General features: G+C 38.0%; 1 protein-coding gene across 1 annotated transcript in view; it reads left to right on the top strand.

The window, feature by feature from the left end:
* The window catches only part of tok (tolkin), a 51,426-nt gene extending 25,486 nt beyond the window's left edge, over positions 1 to 25,940 (top strand). The window contains exons 2-15 of the mRNA XM_043427694.1: positions 4,133 to 4,285; positions 4,727 to 4,928; positions 5,799 to 6,068; positions 12,930 to 13,328; positions 14,067 to 14,245; positions 17,278 to 17,508; positions 17,847 to 18,071; positions 19,475 to 19,942; positions 20,138 to 20,260; positions 21,134 to 21,452; positions 21,645 to 21,936; positions 22,019 to 22,232; positions 22,666 to 22,916; positions 23,344 to 25,940. Coding sequence (XP_043283629.1) covers positions 4,133 to 4,285; positions 4,727 to 4,928; positions 5,799 to 6,068; positions 12,930 to 13,328; positions 14,067 to 14,245; positions 17,278 to 17,508; positions 17,847 to 18,071; positions 19,475 to 19,942; positions 20,138 to 20,260; positions 21,134 to 21,452; positions 21,645 to 21,936; positions 22,019 to 22,232; positions 22,666 to 22,916; positions 23,344 to 23,499 — 3,482 coding nt within the window. The 3' untranslated portion in view covers positions 23,500 to 25,940. The remainder of the gene's footprint in view (positions 1 to 4,132; positions 4,286 to 4,726; positions 4,929 to 5,798; positions 6,069 to 12,929; positions 13,329 to 14,066; positions 14,246 to 17,277; positions 17,509 to 17,846; positions 18,072 to 19,474; positions 19,943 to 20,137; positions 20,261 to 21,133; positions 21,453 to 21,644; positions 21,937 to 22,018; positions 22,233 to 22,665; positions 22,917 to 23,343) is intronic.
* Positions 25,941 to 26,017: the final 77 nt, after the last annotated feature.

Genomic DNA, 26,017 nt, shown 5'->3' with positions numbered 1-26,017 from the left:
CCAATTTGTTATTTAATAGCCATGAATTCGCGATCAGAGTCGGAACTTTTCTGTGAACAAAACGCATATTTATTGATCATAAAACACTTTGAATCATTTCCTGCCCGCTCGATCTTTGTCATCAGTGCTGTTCACGTGAAATTGAATGGAAATAAATAAACTAAATGAATTTTGTGAATTTTTCATCTACACGTATATGCAGCAATATTTATTCATGCAGGGTTGTTCAACAGAACGGAAAATAAATCTGATGTTTAATGATTATGCAGAATATCGTTTCATAGAAATTATGCTTTGAAATAAAACGACAGAAAATGCAACGAATATTTTCATTGAAAGAATAAAAAAACGACCACTGTAAAGATCCATCGTCACACGGTTTCTATATACGCAGTGAAGTTAGAAGAAAATATGTATTCAGAATCATCTTTACTTAAGGAAATTCATCTGGTACCGAGTTAGTCAAAAGAATAATTATTGCGACCAGCGTAGTCGGTTCAGTGAGTTTTTGGCAACGCTGCGACCTCGTAACCTGTACTGTCTATACAGCTGTTATTGACAGAATTGTTCATGTGCGTTCACCTCATAATCAGTGTTCGAACGTTTGGCATTATTAAAACATGCCAGAAATGCCAAAAAAAGCAAGTTTTTATTTATTTCATCAATATTTTCTCACCCGTCTTCACATTTTATTGGAAGGCCACTTTTCTAAAAAAAAAAAAATTATTAATTGCGAACTTTATGAGTATTGAATGAATTTTCCGAAGAATTTTTTTATCACTTATCGAAGTTTCTGCAAGAGCTGTTTGTCAATGCCTGCAAATTTAATATATAAAAACGGGAAAACCAACTAAAACCCGTAAAAGGCTGTGGTAATTTGGAGAATGCGTTTTAATTTTTTTCTCACGAACAAAGTATCCTCGGGCCTTAAAATTTTGATAGGACGTTTATTCTTTATTCATTACCGTATTCAAATTTTTAAAATTGAAATCTCTTTGTTAATTCCATTACCAGATGAATCTCCTTAACATGTTCGATTCTTATCATTAAACTTGAATTTACACACGGATATTCAATGATTTAATACACTTCTCAACAGATGAATTGAAATCTACAATATCGAAACGATAGAAATTCAAGCCCTAACCTTACCATGCATTTCGGTGGTTCCATGTTATTGCCAATATCACGTATTTGCTATTCGCGTGTGGCTCGACTTCACGACTCCCTCCCTACGGTATACATTATCGTAGCTAACAGATATTCCATTGAGCAAACTGGAGGCTTCGATGTACCCCGTATTATATAATAACACCCGTAATCGAAAACACCGGGTGTACGCACATGCTAATGCTCCTGACCAACCTAACGACGACGTGTACACGTATACGCATATCAAGATACGAGCATATGAACTTATGGTTATCGCCACTTATGTGAATGGTTCAACCTAAAGCGATTTTTGGTTCGGTGGTCTAATTTGATCGCCTTTGAACGCCTAATATGTATGAAAATCTAGATAAAAAAAAGTACGTAATTTGCTCAAGTAGTTTATGCGGAGACAAAAGTTGTGGGTTACGATGATAATTTCATTGATTTTTAACTAGTTTCCTGTGGAACAGTGCTGGAAATATTACGAAAATTTCACATTTTTAATTCATTTTAATTTGATATTAATAATTCTATTGACGTTCTAAATGGGTTAAATTCAAAGTGGATTTGTATTTGCAATTACAAAAACATCAAATAACGTAAATCATTAATGGAGCGGTGGCTCAATCATTTAAAGGAAAATAAATCTGATTCAACTCCAATGAAATCAACTGTGGTAATCACCGAATCTGCGGACTGTTTTACTCGTTATGTTATATCATTGAAGGCTCTACTATTGAACGAGAATGTAAAATATTGAAAATGTTAAAAATAAAAATAAAAGTAGCAACCTCGTTTTTTATTGGAAAGAAAAAACATGTTATTTCGATTCAATCAATTGAATTGAGGAAAATATTTGCATATCGTTGAGAAAAAAAAACAGTGAACTTCCTGCAATGAAATCTGTCCAGACAAATATCACGAATATGAATTTCTTCAATGGTTAGAAAAATCGACATGTATAGTAAATAAAACGATGATCAAATAAAAAATATACGAGTGCAGGAAATTCAATATACTTGGAATCACTAGCTGAATATTCTGAAAACGCTTCGAGCGTAAAATTTAGCTTCCAATGTTTTCAACCTCCCATTCCACCAGGTAAAAATGGTTTCCATCGAGGTGTGCGTTGCTGATTTTTTTTTTTAGCCTTTCATTTCAATTAACTCCGCAATGAATGTGGTTTATTATTTTTAACTTACCACTGTTCGAAAGATCGACTGATTTCATCATCGAGCAATGTTGATTCATTATTTTTCTCAAGTTCAACAAAAATCGAATAACAATCCAACAAAAAATTGAGCACAATTAATAACAACAGCATCGAACGTGCAACGTTCGCAAAAGAGACATCGAAACATGTGACGCCAGATTATTTCTGGGAATCTCGTGTTGATCTTGGCGGGTTAAAGGCCACTGCTGACTTACAACATAAACTGTTGATGTATCGTATGCCGGCGGGTACGTAAATATAATGTGTGTATCACGAGTAGCTCAGTCGACGTACGTTGAACTTTTCTTGTCGATACGGATTTTATTCACATAACTTGGAAATTCCTGTATACATCACGCTGGAATTCTCTTGTATCAAGAATCCACTGACTTTTCGCGCCCTGCAGCCACTCGAGTTTGACAAGCCTCGAACTTTCTTATCGCGTCCCTTTGGATGCTGAGAAACATGAGCTTGCCAAAGCACTCGATCTTTTTCAAAATAGACTGTGACAATTTCTTTTTCCTTGCAAGTCGTTTCCAGAAACTTTATTCCAACATGAATTTTTCACCACTTTGACAAAATTTACCGAAATGATTTGTTCATTTTGACTATTTTTGACCTTGCTTTAGAAAGTCAAAAAAATCGATTGTTTTTGGGAACGCTTTTGGATAGGCGGTAATAACTCAGCATAGCGAACTTTTCGGTATAGTTTCAAGGATATTGAAACGAAAATTCCACATTTTTTTCCATTTTCCTTTTATATGAACCTATAAAAACCCAAAAAAATAGTGAAATTCTATATTTTCAGCAAGTTTAAAAAAAAACGTTCCTAAGAAGAAAAATATCACTTCAACGAGCTGTAAATATATAATTTCCCAATTTTTTCGGGTTTTTATAGGTTCATATGGAAGGAAAATATATGAAAATGGAAAAAAATTTTGAATTTTTGTTGCAGACAATAATTACTATCTCCACATTGTACACAGCCGAGAAATTTCGACAATCAGACTTTGCGCATAAACCATGTACAAATGAGTATTTCTCGTACGAAAAAAATGTTTTTGTGCTTCTGAAATATCCTTTAAACTATACCGAAGAGTTCGCTATGGTGAATTATTTCAGTCTATTCAAAAACATCTCCGAAAATAATCGATTTTTTTTAACTTTCATTGACTTTGAGCAGGACCCCCCTTAAAGATTGTTTTTATATACGATAAAAAGGCAGTTTCTTTAGGCAAAAAAGCACAAATGAACAATACTCCATATTGAATACCTCTGGATACACGTTTTAGAACTTTTTCCATCGTAGAGCGACAGATTAGGTGAGCGAGTGCGTGAGTAAGAGAGAGAGAGAGAGAGAGAGGAAGAGTGAGAAAGCGGCAGAGAGAAAAGAGCGAGAGAGTTGTTTACACATCAACTCGCGATCGAAGCCACTCGAACATCCCCTCTTGCTAGATAACGGGTGTATGGAACTCATCCTGTTTGATTTATGGAATGATGAAGACCCTTCTAGTCGATTGATGGAGTAAAATCGATCTTTGCCACTCGAGAGTGGTTGATTATGAGCCCTGTCGTCGTTCAACTCGAATATACTCCAAAATCGGTATTAATAAGAGTAACGAATATTTTGGAGAGTACGATTTAAAAATATTATTACAAAAAAACAGAGTCTGATTTGTTTATAATCGAGCTCAGTGGCCTTTGAAAAAAATGTTCAATCGATGGATATCTCGTGTAATGGAAAATTGCAATTTCCTTATGTTCCAGGTGGTTTTCTCGGCGATATTGCTCTCCCGAACGTGAAATACGAGACTGAATGGCGGCAGCAAAAACTGAACAAAAGCTATCTCGAAGAACTGGAAAAGTATCAGGATGAAGTACTCAAAGAAGGTCTCCAGGTTGAAGAGGAAGGATTGACAGGTCTGTAAAAAACGAAGTCTTTCTTAATTTTCTTTATAATCATTACGCTCGTTAAAATTGTAAAAATCATAAATATTAAATTTACACAGAAGAGAAATTGCACGACGCTTTACTCAATATTTCAACTCTAGTAAACTCTCTGAAAATTGTTGAAATAAATTCTACTGGAAAGTTTTCAGATCGACGATCGAAGAGTTGACGGGTCAGTGAAAAAATAGGTCATATTTTCAACGAGAAAGATTTTTCTCTGTATTTCATCTGGAGATTTGCAAGAGAGTATATTTTACTGAATAAAGGAAAAACGTTTTTATTGCAATATCGACTCATTGAATACAGTGAAGTTATTACTGTTATCATATTTGTGAAAACTCCCTTATCTCGAAACAAGATCGTTAAATCGTTACTCGAAACTATTTTTTCGATGCAATATTCGTGTTACAGAAATTCTTCAGTTCAAGAACGAACACGATTCCCTTGCAGCGACCGAGAATGTTGAAGAGTCAGTTTTGTCGATGGGAAAATCCGAGATCATAACTCCGGACAGAAATCAGTACAGCATGGGCTCAGATTCAATGGGTGTATATAACTTTGGTAGAAATCAGGACTTCAATCCAGAAATCAAAGATACCGGAATCGAATTCAAGTAAATTGCAGAAGAATATCAAATTTAAGGCCTTACACATACTCGTGACGGATAGAAAAATCGAAAATTTGTTTATTGGATATTCTTCAAGTACAATGTATGAAGAATATTTTCACCAAATTTCATAAAGATCGGAGCATCATAAACGCGTTTTTTTCGTCTTTTTTCAAAAATACCTTTGCAGTGGACACGATTACTAAAAAATGACTAAAAAAAATACGAAGGATTTCGTATTTTGTGGGAAAAAAATTGTAACAAAAATACTGTAAACTTAGCACCTCAAAAAATGAATTTTTTGTTAAAAATGTCACCATTTTTTGAAAATGAAGCTTTTTACAAATCCTCTGTCCAGGCCAAAGCTATTATTATAATAAATAAGTAGTATAAATTCGGTATGGGTCGGATTAATAGTTTTTTAGTTATCATGTTCACCGCTACTGATGCTCAAAAAAGGAAATTTTTTGATGAAAAAAATGGTACAATTACATGAACATTTGTACTAATGAATGTCGTTCAGAATCAAGAATATCACACGTTTTTCGCCCGCTGCAAGTGTATATAAGGCCTTAACTTTTCAAAAATTATTTGAGAAAATTTAACGTTGTCATTTCCAAATGCAGAAAACCAATATTTGAAAACTAAAAAATGTAACATTGGAAACCTCAAAAACTCACTGTTTTTCGGCATACATTTGGTTTTAATGCCATCAGCGATACATTTTAATGAATATTTTTCCCAAAAGGGAAATTTTTTAATGACCAATCGTGTGATTTTTCTCGAATCGTTGAAAATATCAAAAAATAATATATTCATCTAGGAAGGAAGAAATTTCAATATAATCGTGTGTGTGTGTGTGTGTGTGTGTTCAAGGGTGCAAGAGTCGATGGTTGATAACAAGAAGAAGCACAATCGGCACTTTCATGTTGAGAGTTCGACGTCTGCTTCGATGCTATCGACAAGCGTGAAAAATGAGGAATCTACAACGAATTTACCGGTTAGTACGGCCAGAACCAGGCATTCAGGACACCGACAAATGCGGGTCGAATTTGTAACGGAAATCGGTGGCTCGTCGTCTCTTCTGCCGGAAACGACGACTGATCCTAGTTTGAGGAAACGAGCTCGACGTCACCACCGTCGAAGGTACAATTTTGAGTTTACCTTTTTCGACGATATGTGAAAATACGCATAGATTAAAATGATAAAAAAATAGGCGATTTTCATCAGCAATCGTGCTTTCTTTATCGAATAAAATCGTACTCCAAATAGTATGTGACACGAAATTCCATTAAATTTTTTTAAAATCATTACCGATAACTGAAATAAATAATCATTTTTGCAAATCAATATGTAATTACGCAATGAGCAGTGACGGTATAGAATAAATGATTGAAAATATTGCTTCACTTACACAGAATTGAATCGTGCAGTAGAAAACGGATCTGGTACGAAAGCCAGAGATGAAAAACATGTAATTATCGCCATTCGTACCAACCCACTAATTATCAACGTTAATTATGCACAGTAATTATTCGGTGGAAAAAAAAAGATTCATAGTTCACCGAAATAATCGTTAGCCTTAAAGAGAAATTGAATTCGACGTGCTCGGATTGTTTTGTTTTGCTGAACATTTTTTCTTTTCTTTTCCCATTTTTCTCTCTCTCCCTCTGTCCTTTGTCTGAACGATTTGCAATAACGTGTATAACAGGTCGACAGAAATGTTATCAGAATGAAAAACGATCGTGATACTTTTATCTCGTCCATATACGCGATACAGTAATATCGGTAAATAGGACATTGGACGATAAGTGAATTACACGAGTTGGAGTCTGCGGCGAATGGTTGAGGGAGTGAGCGAGAGGGGGGAGGGAACGAAGGGCTCAAGTTGGATAAGGGATGCCAGTGACGAGGCTCTCTCCAGGGACGAAATAAAGTATGAAAAAGAACTGTAAGGAATTTGAGCGTGTAACCCAGTTCTCGAACAACTCGAGTACCTATAGAGAAAGGAATCTCGGCAAAGAAAGAGGGATCGAGCGAGGGAGATCGAGAAATAAGAGGAGGGAAGAGAAAGCGAACGAAAGAAAAACGAAGGAATGAAGAAGTCGAAGTAGGAAAGTAGTAAAGGTATACTTTTTGTGTGCCACGGAGCGTCCTATCGTGGAAAAGCAATGTGGCGAGGGCGAAGAAATGCCGAACGAAACTGCCACAAGGGTGGACGATGTGACGATAGAGACCCCACGAGTATAGTCCCAATAACCATACCCGTCATCGTAAACCGCCATGAAAATGGCCTCTGATACTGGCAAACTGGACGATCTCGAACACCCGACTGCCAATAACCTGTCAATGACACGGTACCAACGCTGTCACTTAATCTCCAGTGTAACTTCAACTGAGATCGCTTCTTTCGAAAGTTTATTCGAGTGGACTTTTTACGATGGTATTTGCAAGCCCAATTCTACAGAAAATAATGATTTTCTCTCGTGGACTTGTATTTTTGGGCTTGGACCTGCCTCGTTTCGGGTATTCTTCAGTTTTTGTGGATAATTTTGAATTTCCTGTGCATCCATATACATCGAGTTTTCACGAGCCTATTCTCTTATTGCAACCCCCAAGAAGCCACTTTTCTTCGAGTTTTAGTCTCTCACTGTCTTCGTCAAAAAGTCAAACTCCTCAGGGGCCAGAGCCTGAGCTAATGGCAACTTCTAAAGTGACACTGAGAACTTTGTAGCTAAAAATAGTTGGGAGAAGTGAAAAAAATGTTGCATTTATTCTGCTAGAGCTCAAGCCATTTCAACTTGCTTTTCAATCGAAATAAATCACTTGGTAAATACTGCACGAGACATATGGATTTACGGGAAGTTTACTTACCGGCAACAAACTCACGTCCAGTCATCCATCATGACCAATGGGATAGCCGAACTAAATCGATGAGCAATTTTGTTTGATCACTGATTACATACTAAACTTGCAACCACTTCCTTAAAAAGTAAAGCTATTAGGAGTAAGACTGCACTTCCAAGGCCGAGAAGCTCCGTTGTTTTTCTAATTCTGAAGCTCGAAGTAGAAATTCAGTGATTGGTTAATCCGGACGGCGAAAGCCCGGAGCCCATACGTTTTTTTGCTCATATTGGCCTTGGGGGAGGGTAAAAAATTAAGGAAAAACGATAAGTAGTAAGAAAGAAAGGGGTGGGAGTGGAAAATAGTAAAAACCGTAGACGCTTTCCAGAGTGAAAACAATTTACGGATATATCATTAATCTTCTTGACTATATAAAGCCCATTCTCATGTATCTACAGAGTAACAGGTATATATAGAAGACCAAAGTTTCGAGGGTCATTCGCTCGAGGGTTAGATGAGATTGTTCCGTCGTCAACGTCACCTATCCGCTTATTCTAGTGCTATAGGTTAGTCGAGGACAGCAAGAGAAAATAAAATGAGAGAAGAAAGTGCTAAAAGGAGTCTCTTTGCAACGACAATTTACGATCGAACAATTAATCTTCGGGACGAAATGAAGTCTCAGTCCAATTCAGTGCATGTACAGCAAGGACGGTCAGACGATATTTCAATTCGTCTCGCTGCTATTACAAATTGACAAATTTTAGTATATTGAGTGAAAGATTCGTTCGATTACGCTGTATTTACCGACACTCGTAGAATTTTGGCTGTAGGATCGTATTTCATGGGTGTCTAAAGTGGCTCGATTTTTACTTCCTAATTAAAGAATATTACCACTCTTAATTAATGTCAGAGTCATTAATTTGAAATTGTAAATAAATTTTTTCAACTTATTTTTTGGCTAATGATATTAAAAGCCACTATAATTGAACGGGGATCCATCATTGATTGAAACCGAAATTTTATTCGTCCCTGGCTAAAATACTATAGTTTTTTGTGTGTAAAAAATCACATTAGAGAGCGCAAAGGGTAATGGATCAGGAGAAAAGTGTTAATAAAAGAACAGAGGGCTATGACAGGAATGGGCCAAGTCAAGAAGAGACAAAATGCCGAAATAAGCAAATTTAAGGTTACGAGTGCTAATTTTACCAATTTCGTTAAATCTTCAACGTGATATATCTTTATTACTGATAAGACAATCGTCTCGAATTTTTTCCCAAGCCTTGTTATTGTGTACGTTTTTCATAAACTTCGTAAGAAGCGTTCACTCGTTGTATGAAAAGATAAAGCATCTTTTACGCACAGTCCCTATGCCCCTGTCCATTTTTCTTTATATTTAAACACGTTTATTTAAATAACGAATAAGACGAATAACCCTTGAAAATTTGACATGCGTGTCAGTCCCCTACCCATTGAAACTCTGTGTAAATTTCAAGACTTTCTTAAGAAAATCGTTTCGTACATGAACGACCTTAATGAAAATTCGAAAAATCTCACGCTTATAACATCGACCCTTCTCGTTTGGTTTTCGCTCTTGCGAGTTGCAAGAAATAATGGAATATCGGATAGACACAAAGCGAATTTCCGGGGAAATGGACTTCCCCCAGAAATCAAAGTTCCGGTAGTTGGACGAGCCTGAAATAATTGATCAGCATAATGACAGGATACGTCTCTACTCAGAGTGATGAGGTTGAACCGGGCTGAAGCGTTTTCAGCCCCTTACGTGCTGCATATACACCATAAAACCATGAATATGGAGCATAGAAGATCGATTGATTGGAGTGTAACGTGTGATATAAAAGGGAGGAAGAGGAGAGAGCAAGAGAATTTCAGCTAAAGGATAAAGTGAAAGATGTGATGAGGGGGAGGTTGAAGTCTGCGGCATGGGGCAGGAAAACGGCAAAGGAACGTTGTGCATCAGGAGTGAGAGCAAAAGGAAGATTTCTGCAAGCTCCTCTCCTCTCTGCAAGCGGCTTGAATAAGAGCGTGATTTATCGAGATCGGTGAACCGCTCTCGCACTCTCGCTCCGAAGAATTCCCGTATTCAGCGTATATTCCCGACGATGTTCGCATCGAAAGCGCCCAGATCGTTTCTCGTAACTCATCCTAAGGCCAATTCGCTTACATCTTGCGGCGTGCCCGCGCTTTCGCCACTATCGTGTGCGCCTCTATCCGCGTATGTCTGTATATATTAGATCTATATAAAGACACTTCTATCTGACTTGTTCGTCGCGTCTTTTCACTTTCAATATCGAAATTCCTCCTTCTCGATCCCTGACGTATTATTCTCATCCTTTCCACCGCATCTCTCTCGCCATCGCACATCTTGTCCCATAAACGGCGATCGCCCATCATTGCGGATGACTGACCAGCCTAAAAGGCATCACTGACCCTTGAAAAGGCTTCGACACAACAAAAAAACACTTTTTTACGAGCTTTCCTATCATCCATAAGAAATTGAAAGGTGGACAAAAATCTCACCCTCTTTTCTTTCGTTTTATGAGCTTTCCTGTTCGAGAAGCTATAATCGAGGGCATTTCCAGAGTGCTGAAGTGCTTTGGATTGAATCACTGGTCATTTCGAAAATGCGCTTTCTCCTCAAACTTGTAATAATTACTCATCAAACTCGCGATTGATGTATCGGCGACCCGGAGAGCATTGAACGGTAATATTTAGCGTTAAATTCACTGTAAAATTAACCGGATATACTTGACTGCAGGGACAAGTTAACGATAAATATTTATTCCAGTAAGGCACTGTAAAATTTTCAATATTTTGGAGATTCTACAGTTTTATAATAGTAAATATTGCAGATAGTGAAATTTGCGGTACGTATACTAAAATTCCCAAAAAATTTAGTGAATTTTACAGTGCATCGCGGTCTTTGCCTTAACGTAGGTTTCGATCACTCGTTTCCGAATTCCGTAGCACCCTGAAACGGCGATTTACACACTTCAACAAAGGGCTGAGCGTATAAAAAGAATGGGGAAATAGGCTGATACAGCGACAAGATACCCTTGTCATGTCGCCAGTATAGCCGCATCCTAGCATAAACATTCGTATGGAAATTTGTACAGTGCAGCGCGGTAAAATTCATCATGACGTCAGAATTGACTATACTCCGGTAAAAGTTCCTACTGTGGACAATGAGCATTATTTTTTTTTATAAAAAAATTACTTTCTTTCCCATAATAATATATCACGAATTGGTAATTTTTCAAATTTAATTCTTTCCACGGATGGTTATATATTTTGTCCATTTCTAAAAATAGAGCAATCGCAATAAACTCACTTTTCAACGGGCTCGAGAAAAATAGCAGAAGTAAAATTTTCCATGTACGTTTTGTTCTCGCAATTAACTCCGAATTGTACGGGAATACGTTGAAGCGAGCTGTCATTCGCACTCTGATGTGGATATACCGTTAGCAAAATACGTAACAAGGTCGCTGTAATTTTGTGGAGTTCCTGTTGTACGTGCTTGTCATGTAAAGAGCACTTCGTAATCAGTTTCGTAAGATTTTTGTTTCCACAAGGAAAACCTCTTTCTTGATTATCGCACTCCCCCACGTGAAGCTGTGAATGAATGTATAGGAAAATTCATGCTTAAAACGAGGATACTTGAGCGACAGATCTGAATAAAAAATAGTTAGAAATTTTTGTTATTTTTTTTACGGAGATTAACAACCTCTCAAAATAGCGAGCTCAGCCATGCGAGCAACGACGAGACGCTCATTCAAAAACTCCCAAATGATCTTGATTGAATGGGAGCGTTGCAAAAAAAAGCGATAATAACAGCGAGTTGGGAATTAGAAAATTGGATGAAATTCCGATTATCTATGCGTGAGTTATTATGACACACCCTTTAAATTCGCTCAGCATACATAACCACGAGTACTCAGCGATCCGTTAATTAATTGTGATTCCATGCCAATTGCGTTACGCGTTTATAAACGCGAACAGAGGTTATCCAGCGAGCTGTTAGGAAAAACTTAGTGTACACGCAACCACGATTCTTTCCCTTGTTTTTCTCGTTTTCCTCTGCGTCCTCGAATTTGCCTCTTTCTCACTCTTGTCAAGAGGCATATGCGGAGACCCGGTGGTAATTACTGCTAATAAACGAGGGGGCGAAGTCGCACGTTTCGCTAAGCTCTTTCCCTCGTTATAATCAGCAGATACTGTGGCCGGATGTTGTATTTTATTTATTTGTCTCGTTTTATTTCATTTATTAAAACGATTCTCTATCCGTACGAATAATCCATAAGTATTAAAATTCTCCTGGGAAATTGAATTTACATACAGACTGCAGGGCTGGGGTGGCAGTTGGAAAAATTAATCCAAGATATCAGTATTGGAATTTTAACCCATACGAGAGCGGGCACGAATTGAATATCGGCCGGTATAACGGAACATCGAAAAAATGAATTTTAATCGAATTTTCTTATCGCACGAATATCTCTTTTTCGAGCATTTTTATCGGCGTAATTTTGTTTTGGGAAAGTTTTTTCTTCTCCTGTCGCCCCGCACCCCTTTCCATCGTGTTCTACTCACTCGAAGGTCTCAACGACAAACGCAGGTGCGTTCGCTCCCTTTGGATATTTCATATCCCTGTCGTAAAGTGCGGCCAAACGTAACGTTACGTTCGTGCACACTTACACCACTCTCGTCCTCATTCGCCCAATACAAGTATGCCACGCGTTAAATTCATTACACCGAGCTTTTATTGCTATACCGTTACCGGTCTCCCAGCTTTTACTTGCTTTCCGTATGAAACACGTGAACTCTGGAGGGCTCAGCCCCGTAGTGAGATTGCGCAATAAAAAAATATTAAAAATTCTACGTCGAATCGTTTGAGTCTGGTAACATTATTTCCATGAAGGTGACCACTTTTTTATTCGATTATTGAGCCAGTCAATACTTTTTTCCTCCACCCAAAATCCCGTTCAATTATTACAATCTTCCCTTCGCAGATTGTACCTCGGAAATATATAATTTTCCATGTTTTTATCGACAAAAACTATGAATTCAGTAGGAAAAGACAGCACGAGGAACATAAATTTTTGCCCAAATGGAAAAAGGGATCTCGAAGTTTGCTGTCACTTTTTTCAGAGTCACCAGGAGACGACAATCCTCAGTGAAACGTCGAAAAACTCCTTTTCCTCGGGACTCCGCGGACTCTTCCGACGAAGTTGTATCACTCCACGATCGACGACTCCGTTCGATTGAATTTTACAACGAGCATAAACCCAAGTATCTCGTGAATCACGACCGCGGAGCTACGAGACATTCAACACCGAGTAGAAATCGTCGCGCTGCGACAGCTCGAAAGGAACGTGTCTGGGATCACGGGGTTATACCGTACGAGATAGATGGAAATTTCTCTGGTGCCCACAAAGCTCTCTTCAAGCAGGCGATGCGACATTGGGAAAATTTTACCTGCGTCAAGTTCGTCGAAAGAATTAATAGCCTTCATCCGAATTACATCGTTTTTACAGAAAGACCTTGCGGGTAAGGAATTTTCAGTTTAATCACATTTAATTGTTGCTCAACGTAGTTTATAAAAACTCTCAAAATCGTTCGTCTTTATATAAATTTTGCAGCAATTAAATCTTTTTTTACACATTTTTCTGTAATCGATCATTTTGTGCAGGAGTCACGCCATTTTCTTCGATCTCCATTCCTCACGTTCAATTTTTAAAGGCATCAAAAATTGAATAATTTTTTATGTCGTTTCAAAGGTTTTTACTTTTCTGAGAAATCGAAACTCCAGCTGCAGGATTTCCGATCGGTCTATCCGATTGAGAAATAAATCCTATATATTTACAGAATTTTGTCACCCCATTTTTCTCATCTCGATCGAGAGGACTGGATTGAAAATTCAATACATAAAGAGATCGAAAATTTCATGCGTATTCTCTTCCCTCGGATAGCTTGAATCGTAAAAAATCATATTCTCACAACTCACTGTTATTTATGGTCAGTATTCGTTCGAGTTTTTCAGCTTGTTCGATGGAGCCCGACTAACTGTTCAAATCGTATTTCGTCGATGTTGAAGATTACTTAAATTTCAAGCTCCTTAAATAATCCCAAATAATAAGCCAATAGTTTTTCAATCAGGAAAAAAACAAAATTCAATCCTGCCAACCCTTCTCCGTGAACGAACTCATTCGCGGTGATCGCCCAGCTTAAAATAATTCGAAAGAACAATTTAATCCGAAAAAACCATGATTGCTCTGTGTCCATCAGATGTTGTTCGTTCGTTGGGAAACGAGGAAACGGTCCGCAGGCAATCAGTATCGGCAAGAATTGCGACAAGTTCGGCATAGTTGTTCACGAATTAGGTCACGTTGTTGGTTTCTGGCACGAGCATACCAGACCAGACCGTGATCGACACGTTCAGATCATTCGGGACAACATAATGGCGGGTGAGTACATTGTTCCACTTATTTCAATAGTAAATCCTCCGTGTATACGGAGTGTCCTAGGCTCGGCTTTTCGAATGTAGAGGTCCATTGCGGGATGCTGCAGATAAAACTTGCTTAATTTTCATAGCGAGACTCTAATCAGTAACCGCGAGGTCAGGCTGACATGCAAAAAAGGTAAGTAATGTAGGCAAACCGGAGACTTTGCTACTCCTACTTCTCTTGAGCGGTGCACCAAATTGGACATTCAAATTTCATTAATATCTCATGAATAATGCATTACTAAGAGAAATGCACGAGATCTTTTCTCTCCAGGAGTCGATTAGCAATCTCGCTGTTCCAAACTGCTTATAATTGTATCTCTTGAATCGTCCTATATCATTTATAAATCTAGTATTGCTTGGCTCGATCGATAGTCGAACGAGGTAATTATTATCACGGTGAGCTATACGCAGGGATTGCCTCTTTTGTTTTCTGACAGCGTGGACCTACGAACACGATGCCTCAGTACAATCTGCCCTCGTATCTATATATAATCAAATGAAATATATAGAAGCTGCGATAACAGTTTGTAATCAGCGAGAATGATTAATTTATTAGATTACTTGAAGCTGTCGAATCGAATTGACGCTGATCTAGTGGTGCGATATTACGAACAAACTTTAATAATACAACGCCGCGAATCGAAGGACGAGGTCAAGCTTATGTCGATCAACGCTCATTCATGTTGAGATCGGACGTTGATTGACGTCGGTCTATTGGTAATGGAGACAACGGAAAGAATTTCATGATTTGTTCACCGAGTAAGACGAAGATTTATTTAAATAGTAAATTCGAGCTAATGGGCAAGTTGACCTGTAATTTCTCTCTTTTGTTACTCGACAGGCGAAGTTATGAATAATTCACAAACGAGGACGTGCCAGGTGCAGTTTTGAGGAGAAAACTCTATCGGTGGTTAGCGCAAACTTAAACAAACTCGAACAAATTGTCTTAATTAGCTCACCCTTTTAACCCCATTAAATCGCACTATAAGGCCTATAGCTGAAAATTTATTTCGTGGTAAACAAAGTGTATACGGCATAATCGCGTGTATATACTATGTCGAAACTCACAAAAGGATCCCAAAGGGTCCATATAGGGTTTGTTACGAGGTCCCCGAAGGCTTAGAAACGTGACTCTTAGCCAATTTTAGTCAAGCTCTGTGGACAGTATGTGCTTTGAGTTCAGGACGCTCAGTTAGGGAATGGAACTATTGCGAACCGGGGTTAAAATGTCCACTGCTTCCGCATCCCTTATGACCTTAGCTGTGGATTAATGGTGCAATTTGCGGTAGCAAAGCAAACCGTGGAATGAAGCATTTAATGATTCTGCTATGAGCTTTGCACGGTCACTGTCACGTTGGAGGGAATTTAACCAGTACAATAATGGTCTCGATTCAACCTCGAAAGATTACAGATACTTGAGGATTCTATATGCTACTGAACGTGCATTAATGATCTCGAAACTTTTTCCTTCACAATGAAGTTCTGTGACCAATGCTCCATTATTAATTCCCTTACTTCTGTTCTACTCGCAGATATTTCATTGTATTTTTAATGGGCATAGTTTTTTCGGACAATGATTAGTTAAGGGATCTACCCTAATTAGAATTTTCAAAAAATCGATTTTTTTATTGCATTTTTCGAAAGTATATACATATTTAAAAGTATCATAATAAAATTTTGTAAAGATCTGAGCAGTCTAAGTGTACTTTGAAGCGACGTTTACTCGGCTGTCTGAGCGCACTAATACGCACCATCCGGTGCGTTACCGCGTAGGTACTTATTACGTTTGTTTAAACGCGGTTTTCTCAAAATTAAAATTTTGGACGGCTCGTTGACAAAATCTCCGAAACTATTCAACCGATCCTTACCAAAATTTCACCACATTTTCTTGATGACTGTAGCAATAGCGCGTCTCATGCGAATTTTGAAATTTTGAGCGGAATTATTTTTTTCGCAAAATACGATGAAAAAAACGTGCTTTTTCGTAGTTTTTGGAGAAGCGGCCGCCATTTTGTCCGTCTTTTTTAGACCTGTCTTCTCCTGCAGTTTTCTGTACGAAAACTGAGCAAAATAAGAATCAAAACAAATTTTGCGTATTTTAAGAATGTATTTTTTAAGCATAACTCTTTTTATATCCAAATTTATGATTTATACAGGTCAAAAATATTCGTAAAAATAGTCTTTTTATGCTAGTCTAATAGGGTAGACCCCTTAAGCAGCCCTATCAGAAAAATTGGTCTACACGAAGAAAATTTTTTTTTTTGACAGACTGTAACCGAGACTTACAAACCAATCAACTTATCCGAATCCTACACGATCTCCATTTTTCTATAAATGTGGATTCAGACAACCAGTTTAGGTACGTGCACGTGTCAAGACCCTCTTCCACCGGATTATAGTTTCCGATGGCTAATCTACGCCCGGAACGAAGTAGAGTCATTGATTAGGATTCGATTAAGTCAGAATGTTATCGCCGTTCTGCACAAGAAAGTTACTCGCCACTACGGACTCGACTGTGTGTTTAAGCGAGCCGTACCCTTCCAATTTCTCTGCCCGCGAACGGGGTGGAGCGAAGTCGGGAAAGCTTGGATAGTTTGGCAATCCATTAACGTTTCCTATTCCAGAAAAGTTATATTGGCTCGATTTATTTCACGCTGTATTCCACCACGAAAATTCTCGAACTAATATCGTTCAATGCTTGTAAAGTATATAATAATTATTCGACCGTAATTCCGCGTTTATATTCAAATAAGCCTTTTTCACGGTAGAAAACTCTAATGATCATGTTAAAGTTGGACCTGGAATTTCGAATTTTCTGACCGATCAACTTCGTTCAATTTTTCATCGTTGCAAACTATTCTGTTGGCTTCAGCACAATTATAGCGATGAGTTCCTTCCACCCCCTTAATATTGCGGTTCAAAAATAACTTTCCAAATCTTCAAATGCTCGTGATATCCGCTCATTTGTTTTTGCCCTCATGTATTTTTCAGGCCAAGAATATAATTTCAACAAATTGACCGACGACGAAGTTAATTCTTTGGGCCTACCTTACGACTACGATTCGATAATGCATTACGCCAAAAACACATTTTCAAGGGGAACGTATCTCGATACGATTCTTCCGATGGAAAGCCATGGCAAGAAGAGACCGGAAATTGGGCAAAGGGTTCGTCTCAGCGAAGGCGACATTGCGCAAACTAATTTACTCTACAAATGTCCCAGTTAGTACTCACGAATTAAATGCTAATTTCACCAGCACCAATATAATGACTTTCACGATTCTTTAAATCGATAATAAAAAAAAATACAATGAATAACGAATTACGTTAAATTTTATTTAAGAATTCGTATGAAATCGAACGGAAAATGGATTCGCTGAAAAGTCACAAAATTCCTGAATTTTTATTCAATTTTTACAGAATTCTTGTGGTAAATGAAATGCAAAGGAATAAGCTCAATAAGTTTTTTTTTCGCTTTTATGATGACGGAATCGAGGCAATATTATTATTCGATTAGTCGACCCCGAACTGTTTTCATTTCTTTTTTTTTGTTCGAACAGAGTGCGGTAGAACATTCCAGGAAAACAGCGGCAGCTTCGGTTCACCGATTCATCTGAATAATTCACCACCTCCGGACGGTGAGAGATGTGAATGGAGAATAACAGCAACTCATGGCGAGCGTATCGTACTTAACATAACTTCTCTCGATATTCTGAAAAGCGATTATTGTCGTTCAGATTATATAGAGATTCGCGATGGTTATTGGCACAAAAGCAAAACTTTGGGTAAGTTTCAGATTCTCATTCATGAATAATCATTTATAAATATTATTGTTGTTGGTAATATGCTTCTCGTTACTGGCATTCACGGAATGAGCGTTTTTCTTTTCTTTTTTTTTTTTTTCATTCTACCATTTATGCACACTGCTCAGTCTCAAAATGAAACCAAGCATCAAGAAGCACGTTCGCAGAATAAATTTGAAGAATTTACTGTTGACAGTTGGTCCTATAAAATGAAACTCGCGTATGTAAGAGCACGCAAAACTACAGAAAAAAAGTACATCAACGGCACCTGTGACAGAATTTGTAGTGTAATTTCACCTGAAATTTTAAAGTTCAAGCTCTATCCAAAGATTTATTAAGGTTGATCATGCTCGAAGGATCGTATTTTATGCGTGTGTAAATTGGATCGACTTTTACTCCCTAATTAAAAATATAATCACTTTAAATTCCTGTCAGAGTTATTAATTCGAAATTGTAAATAAATTTTTTCAACTTATCTTTTGGCGAATGAAATTACAAGCTATTAATTGAGCTGAGATATCACTGACTGAGCCCCAAATTCCATTCGTCTCTGGCTAAAATACTATAGTTTTTTATGTAAAAAATCGCATTAGAGAGAGCAAAGGGTAAATACAAAGGGAAATGGATCAAGAAAAAATTATTAATAAAAAGACAGAAGGCTATGACAGGAATGGGCCAAGCCAAGAAGAAACAAAATACCGAAATAAGCAAATTCATTCAATTTTTAACGTAATATATTTTTATTACTAGTAAGACAATCGTCTAGAATTTTTTCCCAGAGCTTCATTATTTACTTCATTTTTATTGCGTACTTTATCATAAACTTCGTAAAAAACGTTCATTCGTTATATGGAAAGACAAACGATTTTTTACGCACAATCTCTATAACCCTGTGTATTTTTCTTCATATTCAAGCATGTTTGTCTCAATAACCAATAAGACGAACCAATGCGTATTAGCATTTAAACTCTATAAATTTCAAGATTTTCTTAAGAAAATCGTTTCGCGCACGAACTACCTTAAAAGATTCCATCAGATTCGTGCGACACGAAGCCCCGAGAATGGGCTTGCAACGTTTTTCCGATGCGTTTTGATATGAAATTTGACAAAGTCCCAAACTGATGGGCTTCAAGCCTTTACCGGAAATGCAAAAAAATTTCATCGTGGTAATTTGAAAACAAATGAATTGAACCTCTAATAATCGCATCTTCATTTCCGTGGGTAGTTTACTTTATCGCATCTTGGATTAAGATAGATTACGCGGGATCGGTGAAAGCGGAGAAAGGAGATAAATGAGTTGTCGATTGTTGAGGAATTACAATGGAAAATGATCCGAGTGCATATATATTTATGTTGTTATTTTTTTCTTCATTTACGATACTTAGGAAGATTTTGTGGAAGTGGAAAGATTCACGATGCGATAGTCTCGACCGGAAGTAGAATGTTGGTAACTTACGTGACATCGAGTCGTCAGGGAAATCACAGAGGTTTTACAGCCTCGTACGAGGCAGTTTGCGGTGGCGACGTCGAGTTGGATGGCGTCGGGCACCTCGAGTCGCCAAATTATCCCGAAGAATATCAATCGAGCAAAGAATGCGTTTGGAAATTGTCGGTCCCTCACGACTATCAGGTTGCATTGAAATTTCAATCATTCGAGATCGAGAATCATGACAATTGCGTTTACGATTACGTCGAGGTTCGGGACGGTCATAGCCCTGATTCTCCCTTGATTGGAGTTTATTGCGGATACAAAGCTCCGCCGGATATGAGATCGACTGGAAATAAGCTCCTTGTTAAATTCGTCAGCGATGGATCGGTTCAGAAAGCTGGATTTTCCGCTACGTTTATGAAAGGTAAATATAAATACCGTTCGATCTTTCGTCGAAAGCTCAGTCTCTTGCCCAACCCTATTCATATCCGAACGGTGGTGACCCAATTGTTTTTTTTTTTTTTTTTTTTTTTTTTTTTCACTGAGAATAAATAGCCAACATTTTTTCTGGAGCAACATAAACATAATTCAAATTTTTTGAATCCATTTTTATTCCAAGAATTCGACGAATGTGCCCTGTCCGATCACGGCTGCGAGCACGACTGTATCAATACACTCGGAGGCTACGAGTGCTCCTGCAGAATTGGTTACGAGCTCCATTCCGATGGGAAACACTGCGAAGGTAAATTGCCGTTAAAATTCTTCCAAGACGTTCATCATACGACAATAAATGCACGAAGTTACAACAAAATTGATATTCCCCATGAAACGCCCCATATCAATTGATTTCATCCAACCAGACGAAGCAATTCAGTATGGAGATCTCGTGTCACTCATTGATCTCGTTAAGCGTTGCTAATGCATCCTGCTGCCCCACGCTTTCGTATATATTACGAAGCCTTCGAAATATCGACGATTCGATGCACAATCGATACTCCACATCGACGATTCGTACTTACATACACACAATTAACCGGACTCCCTCGATCGCTCTAATTATAATTAAAGCCATCCTCACTCGCGCGCTTCTGATGCATCGACGTAATTAATAATCCAGCCTATATCGTCCGAGTAACGTAACAATAAATCAAAACAATAATTGACATGTATACGAGAGCCCCCGCCACGGCAGATGTTGCAATATCCCATGAACAACGATCGTTTGATTGCAGCATGTAACGAATACCGACTTCGTTGTTGGTGAATACGATTTTGCAATTAATATGCGCCGGGCACCAACGAGCAGATGGCAGAAAAAATTGCAATTGTTTTTCCTCGTTTTTTTTTACTATCGATACATTCGAATGGTTTCAAAATGTTTTATCATTTTCCTTGTGCGTACAAAATCGCAATAAAAAATTGACGTGACGATAAAAATAATGCGGACTCGATAGCTTTGTCCAAATTCAATATGACGATTTATTTGCGAGTTGACGACTGCCTGACTTCAGATTTCAAACACCAACGAATCTAGGTTTTTCGATAAAACCAACGTTTTGCATTGCCATTTGATAACACTCTGGTTATTTTTGCTATTTTTGATTGTTCGATTTAGACGCGTGTGGGGGCATTTTCGATGTGGCCAACGGCACAATAACCAGCCCTTCGTTTCCTGAAGCTTACCCTGGCAATAAGAATTGCGTTTGGGAAATAATAGCGCCCCCGCAATATCGTATAACTCTCAACTTCACTCACTTCGACCTCGAGGGAAGTCTTATGTTTCCTCAAGAATGCGAGTACGACTCGGTCGAAGTGGCCAGCAAATTGGGCGACGATATTTTACGAAAGCACGGTGTTTTCTGTGGCTCGAGGGTTCCCCAACTTCTAACTTCCGAGGGCAATTCTATGAGAGTGACATTTACTTCTGACAACAGGTGAAAAATTCTCGAAATAAAAAAGAAAGTTGCTTTTATACGATGAAAATCATTGATCGACTCTCTCTGTTTATTGGGTACATAAAATACAAGAATTCAAGTTTGAAATAACAAACACTTTTTTCCAAAATAAACCGAATGGTCCTCTCGATAAAAATTGAAAATTCAATTCGATGAATAAATATTTCACAGTATCCAAAAATCAGGCTTCGCTGCTGTTTTCTTTACGGACATGGACGAATGTGCAAACAACAACGGCGATTGCGAGCACGAGTGTCGAAACACGCTCGGCTCTTACGAGTGCTCGTGTCACAATGGTTTTACCCTGCACGAGAATCGTCACGATTGCAAAGAGGGTGGCTGCAAATACGAGATAACCGCTCCCGCTGGTACGATTTCGTCGCCAAACTACCCAAACAATTACCCCAGCAGAAAAGACTGCGTTTGGCACTTCACCACGACCCAAGGTCATCGTATCAAATTGGTAAAATTTCATTCAAGGAATATTTTTTTCTCCACGAGAGAGAATCACTTCGCATAACTTCCTACGAACAACCTGTTTTCAGATGTTCAAAGTTTTCGAGATGGAACCTCATCAGGAGTGTGCATATGATCACATCGCTATCTACGACGGAGATTCACCGGACAGTCACACCCTGGGACGATTTTGTGGCACCAAGGAACCCCATCCAATCATAGCCACGTCCAATCAAATGTTCATGGTCTTCAAGAGCGATGCTTCCGTTCAAAGAAAAGGCTTTTTCGCGACCCACACGACTGGTAAGACTTCCAGAGATTCTTGGGCTGGATTTTCAGAAGAAAAATTTGAAGCGACTATGGGATCGTGATTCATTCGGAACTTGATTAATCGAAGGCTAAAATTCGTGAATAACTTGATGCAAGGGAACTCAAAACTTGCCTGACTCAATGAGCAGACTTTGGTTTAAATCCAATGGAAAATTGAGCTGGAAAAATCTCGACTCAAAATAAAAACACTCCTAAGAAATCTGTGACGAAAAATGTTGAATAATTGTTTACCTTCAACATTTTTTTATGGTTTTTTTTTTCATACTTTTGTCAAAACGCTATTTAGGAAACAATATTTTTCGAGATTATCGTGGTGCTTTGATTGTTCTATTTCTGAAATACTGAAATTTCGAATCGCTTCAATTTGGCGGGGCAGGATAATACATTTTTCACGATTTTTGTTCAGCCTGCGGTGGCCACCTGATGGCAACCGAAAGAGTCAAGCACATATATTCTCACGCGAGATACGGCAGCCACAAGTACGATCACCGAACCGATTGCGACTGGACGATCGAGGCCCCGATAGGCAAAAATGTCCATCTAACTTTCCTCTCATTCCAAGTTGAATACGAGGAAGACTGTGGCTACGATTTCGTCGAAGTTTACTCGGGTCTCGATTCATCGGGCCCGAGTTACGGAAAACTCTGTGGAAACTCGGTGAGCGTTTTTTCTAGTCTCGATATTCTGATATTTGATCGAAATGCGACGTTTCGGTGTTGCGAGAAAGATCCTTGAAAGTTTAAGCAATTAGAAAACGTCCATAGAAATCCTTTACCAATGACAGGAAGACCAAGACTCGTTCACATATTTTATGGAGTCGAAAAATTTCGGAATTATGTGAGAAAACATTTTGTTGGATGAAACATAACTGATGGGTGTTTTTTGTAAATATTTTTCGATATCCACAAAAATGTTCTTTTTTAACAGTGCCCGGAAAAGGGATGAAATCAGTTTTCAGCGAACGTTTTGATTAAAATTTGAAGGCAGCCTGTGCACAAGATTTGACACGGTCACAAACCCACGTTAAGGGTCCCAAAGTTAAAATAGCAAGAAAAATAATTTCAACCGTCTGTTTCACAAACAGAACACCAGCGACATCGTGTCGATGAACGAAGCTCTTCTCGTGAGATTCCGGACGGATGATACAGTTTCGGACAAAGGTTTTTCGGCGGCTTTCGTGGCCGTCGATCGTCCGGACAGCGACGAGAACTACGGAGGTGTGGACGAGGATAATCTCTGATCCATAACCGGACTCGCGAATTCATTGGAGACCCGTGGCGTATCATCGTCCCGTGATTACGGTCGTTCATCGAGCGTGCGTCGCCGGATCGATACGTCGTCATATCGACGGGTCGTACCAGGGCTTCGGCGAGTCAGACCGGAAATAATCGGGGGGAGATCGAGACGCGGAAGGTTGGCAAATTCGAACGTGGCTGTGGAGGAGCCTCATCGTTTGCGTTACAAGCGAAAAAGAATGCGGTTAGCAGCTTCCCTCGAATAAAAGTGAGCCGATGGAATTCGGCGAGGGGAGAAAGAAGAAAAAGATTTGAAACTGGAGTTGAGACGAGGTGAAAATTCGCCGAGTCTCGAGTCGACCGGAGCTCGAACGATCGTCGAGAATTCGTGATATAAAAATCGTGAAAATTATTTCGACGCTTGATATGGCAAAAAACGGGACGAAACATTTTTTTTCATGGTTCCTGAAATTTTTGTGTAATAAGAAAAATCACAATTGTGAAAAAAAAAAGTAGCGGAAGCAATTCAGTCCACGTTTACGGTAAAAATTCTCTTGTTCCTCGTGACAAACATTTTTCTGCTGCGAACTCGTTGTCGATCTCGCAAACATTAAAAATTCTCCTGGTTATATCGTGCCCGATCTACGCCAAAATAGACGAACCGTTAACGCGAAGATGAAACATAAAAAGAAAAGCGTTACCGAGAGTCAAACGTGCCATGTAATTTAAGTAGACTTGAAAATATTATTTTTCGAGATATAGAAAATGATTGCCAGCGGGAGAAATGGTGGGGAAAGTAAGGGTGTGAAAACTGAAAAATCGTAACAACAATTTTTCCATTGTATTGCCTTTAACTTAATTTCCTTGGGCTGCTCCTGCTTTCTTTGAATGTCCACAGTAAAAAAAAAAAATTGAAGCCATTGGACTGTAACAAACAGAAGAAATTCTCATCAAAATACGAGGCGAATCAAATCAAACCCAAAAAAGGCCAAGTGCCCCCGAGGAATGTGACAGCAAATCGCCTCACAAAAACGACCTATGACAAATGTTATTTCTTCGGAAAGGGCTTCGATTAAGAGCTCCATTATGTGGTTAATTCAATATTTAGATATATAAAAACGTCACATTATTCCGTATACGATTTATTGTCACAATGATAAACGCGATAAATGTACGAACATCCTTGACACTGCCTAAATTCAGAGTAAAAGGATATAAAAACACGCGCGTGTGTGAGAGCATGTGAAGGGAAAAATAGGGGAGAAGAGAAGTGTGAGAAAACTCAAAAATCTTAAGTAACGTAATAAAATTGTGGATCATGCTTCTCGATCTTTGGGGATCGATTGGTGAATGATTTTACTGTACATAGATAAAACTCAATGGCAGAATTTTAGATCGTAGAATTGTCGATGTCGTGCCGTTTTATAATATAAATGTGTTACTATATCTTACGATATAGAAGTGCTAATTACTTGGAGGCAATTATCGTCGAATAGAATGTATCATTTTCGCTGTATAAGGGAGTTATATACGAAAATTTTATGCAGAAATACGAACAACTCGATGTTTTCTTCGTTGAAAAAAAGCGTTCAGCCCTCTCGACAATACGAGTGAAGTCATTGAGTTATTTTTGAATATATTTTTAGCGTTCCCTTAAAGTCATTTCGTCGTCGACGTGTGTAGTTATTATCGAGATGAAATAACGGAAAAGACCCTATATATAAACGTATAAATAAGGTTAAAAGTAACTAAACAAATGAAGCCAAGCGTTGTTGAAAAGCGTTAGATGTAAATTTCGTCGTCGATAGAATTATGCATGTGTAAATATATTTCTTTTTCATTATTTAAACGATTTTTCATCGTCAAAAAATATTAAAGAAATTTTACTTCCGCGATTCGATTTGGTAACGAAAAAATAAAAAATTAACAATATGAAGAAAAAAAGAATTATTATTGATTAGAAAAAATAATCATTCAAAACTGACACTGTGGGGAAAACGAATTTTTGTTGTTTCTAACAAATGCAAAAAATTTTTTATTTTTTATCATGCCCAAGTTTAATTGTCGTTCGAAAAAAAGGGATGAGTACAGGTTCGAATGAATCAGAAAATGAAGTGAATTTGTAATTATTGATCGAAACCGATTAACGAATAATTATTGGGCTGATCGAATTCTAGTTTAGCAAACTTGACCTCACGGAAAAAGAATAAATGAAATCAATTAAAGCTCAAGATAAAATATCATGACTCGAATACTTTTCGTGTTTAGTAGTAACGTACGTAGGTAATACAAGCCGTGAATGACTATACTAATTGTAGATTATTGTAAGAGTATGGGAGAAAAAAAACAGTCTCGCATTCTCAGTAAGTTTGAGTGTATCGAACAAAAAAATTCAGCGTCAACTTTATAGATGGAATATAAATAAAAATGAAACGATTGACAAAAATTTGGCCTCAGTAATTTTCATAAAAACCTTTTTCGAAAAAATTCTCAGTCATCGAAAATATTCCATGTAAAAAACCT

The sequence above is a fragment of the Venturia canescens genome, chromosome 1, assembly GCF_019457755.1.
Source record: "Venturia canescens isolate UGA chromosome 1, ASM1945775v1, whole genome shotgun sequence".
Classification (NCBI taxonomy): domain Eukaryota; kingdom Metazoa; phylum Arthropoda; class Insecta; order Hymenoptera; family Ichneumonidae; genus Venturia; species Venturia canescens.
The sequence above is the reverse complement of the archived record's forward strand: the minus strand, read 5'-3'. Positions and strand labels throughout refer to the sequence as shown.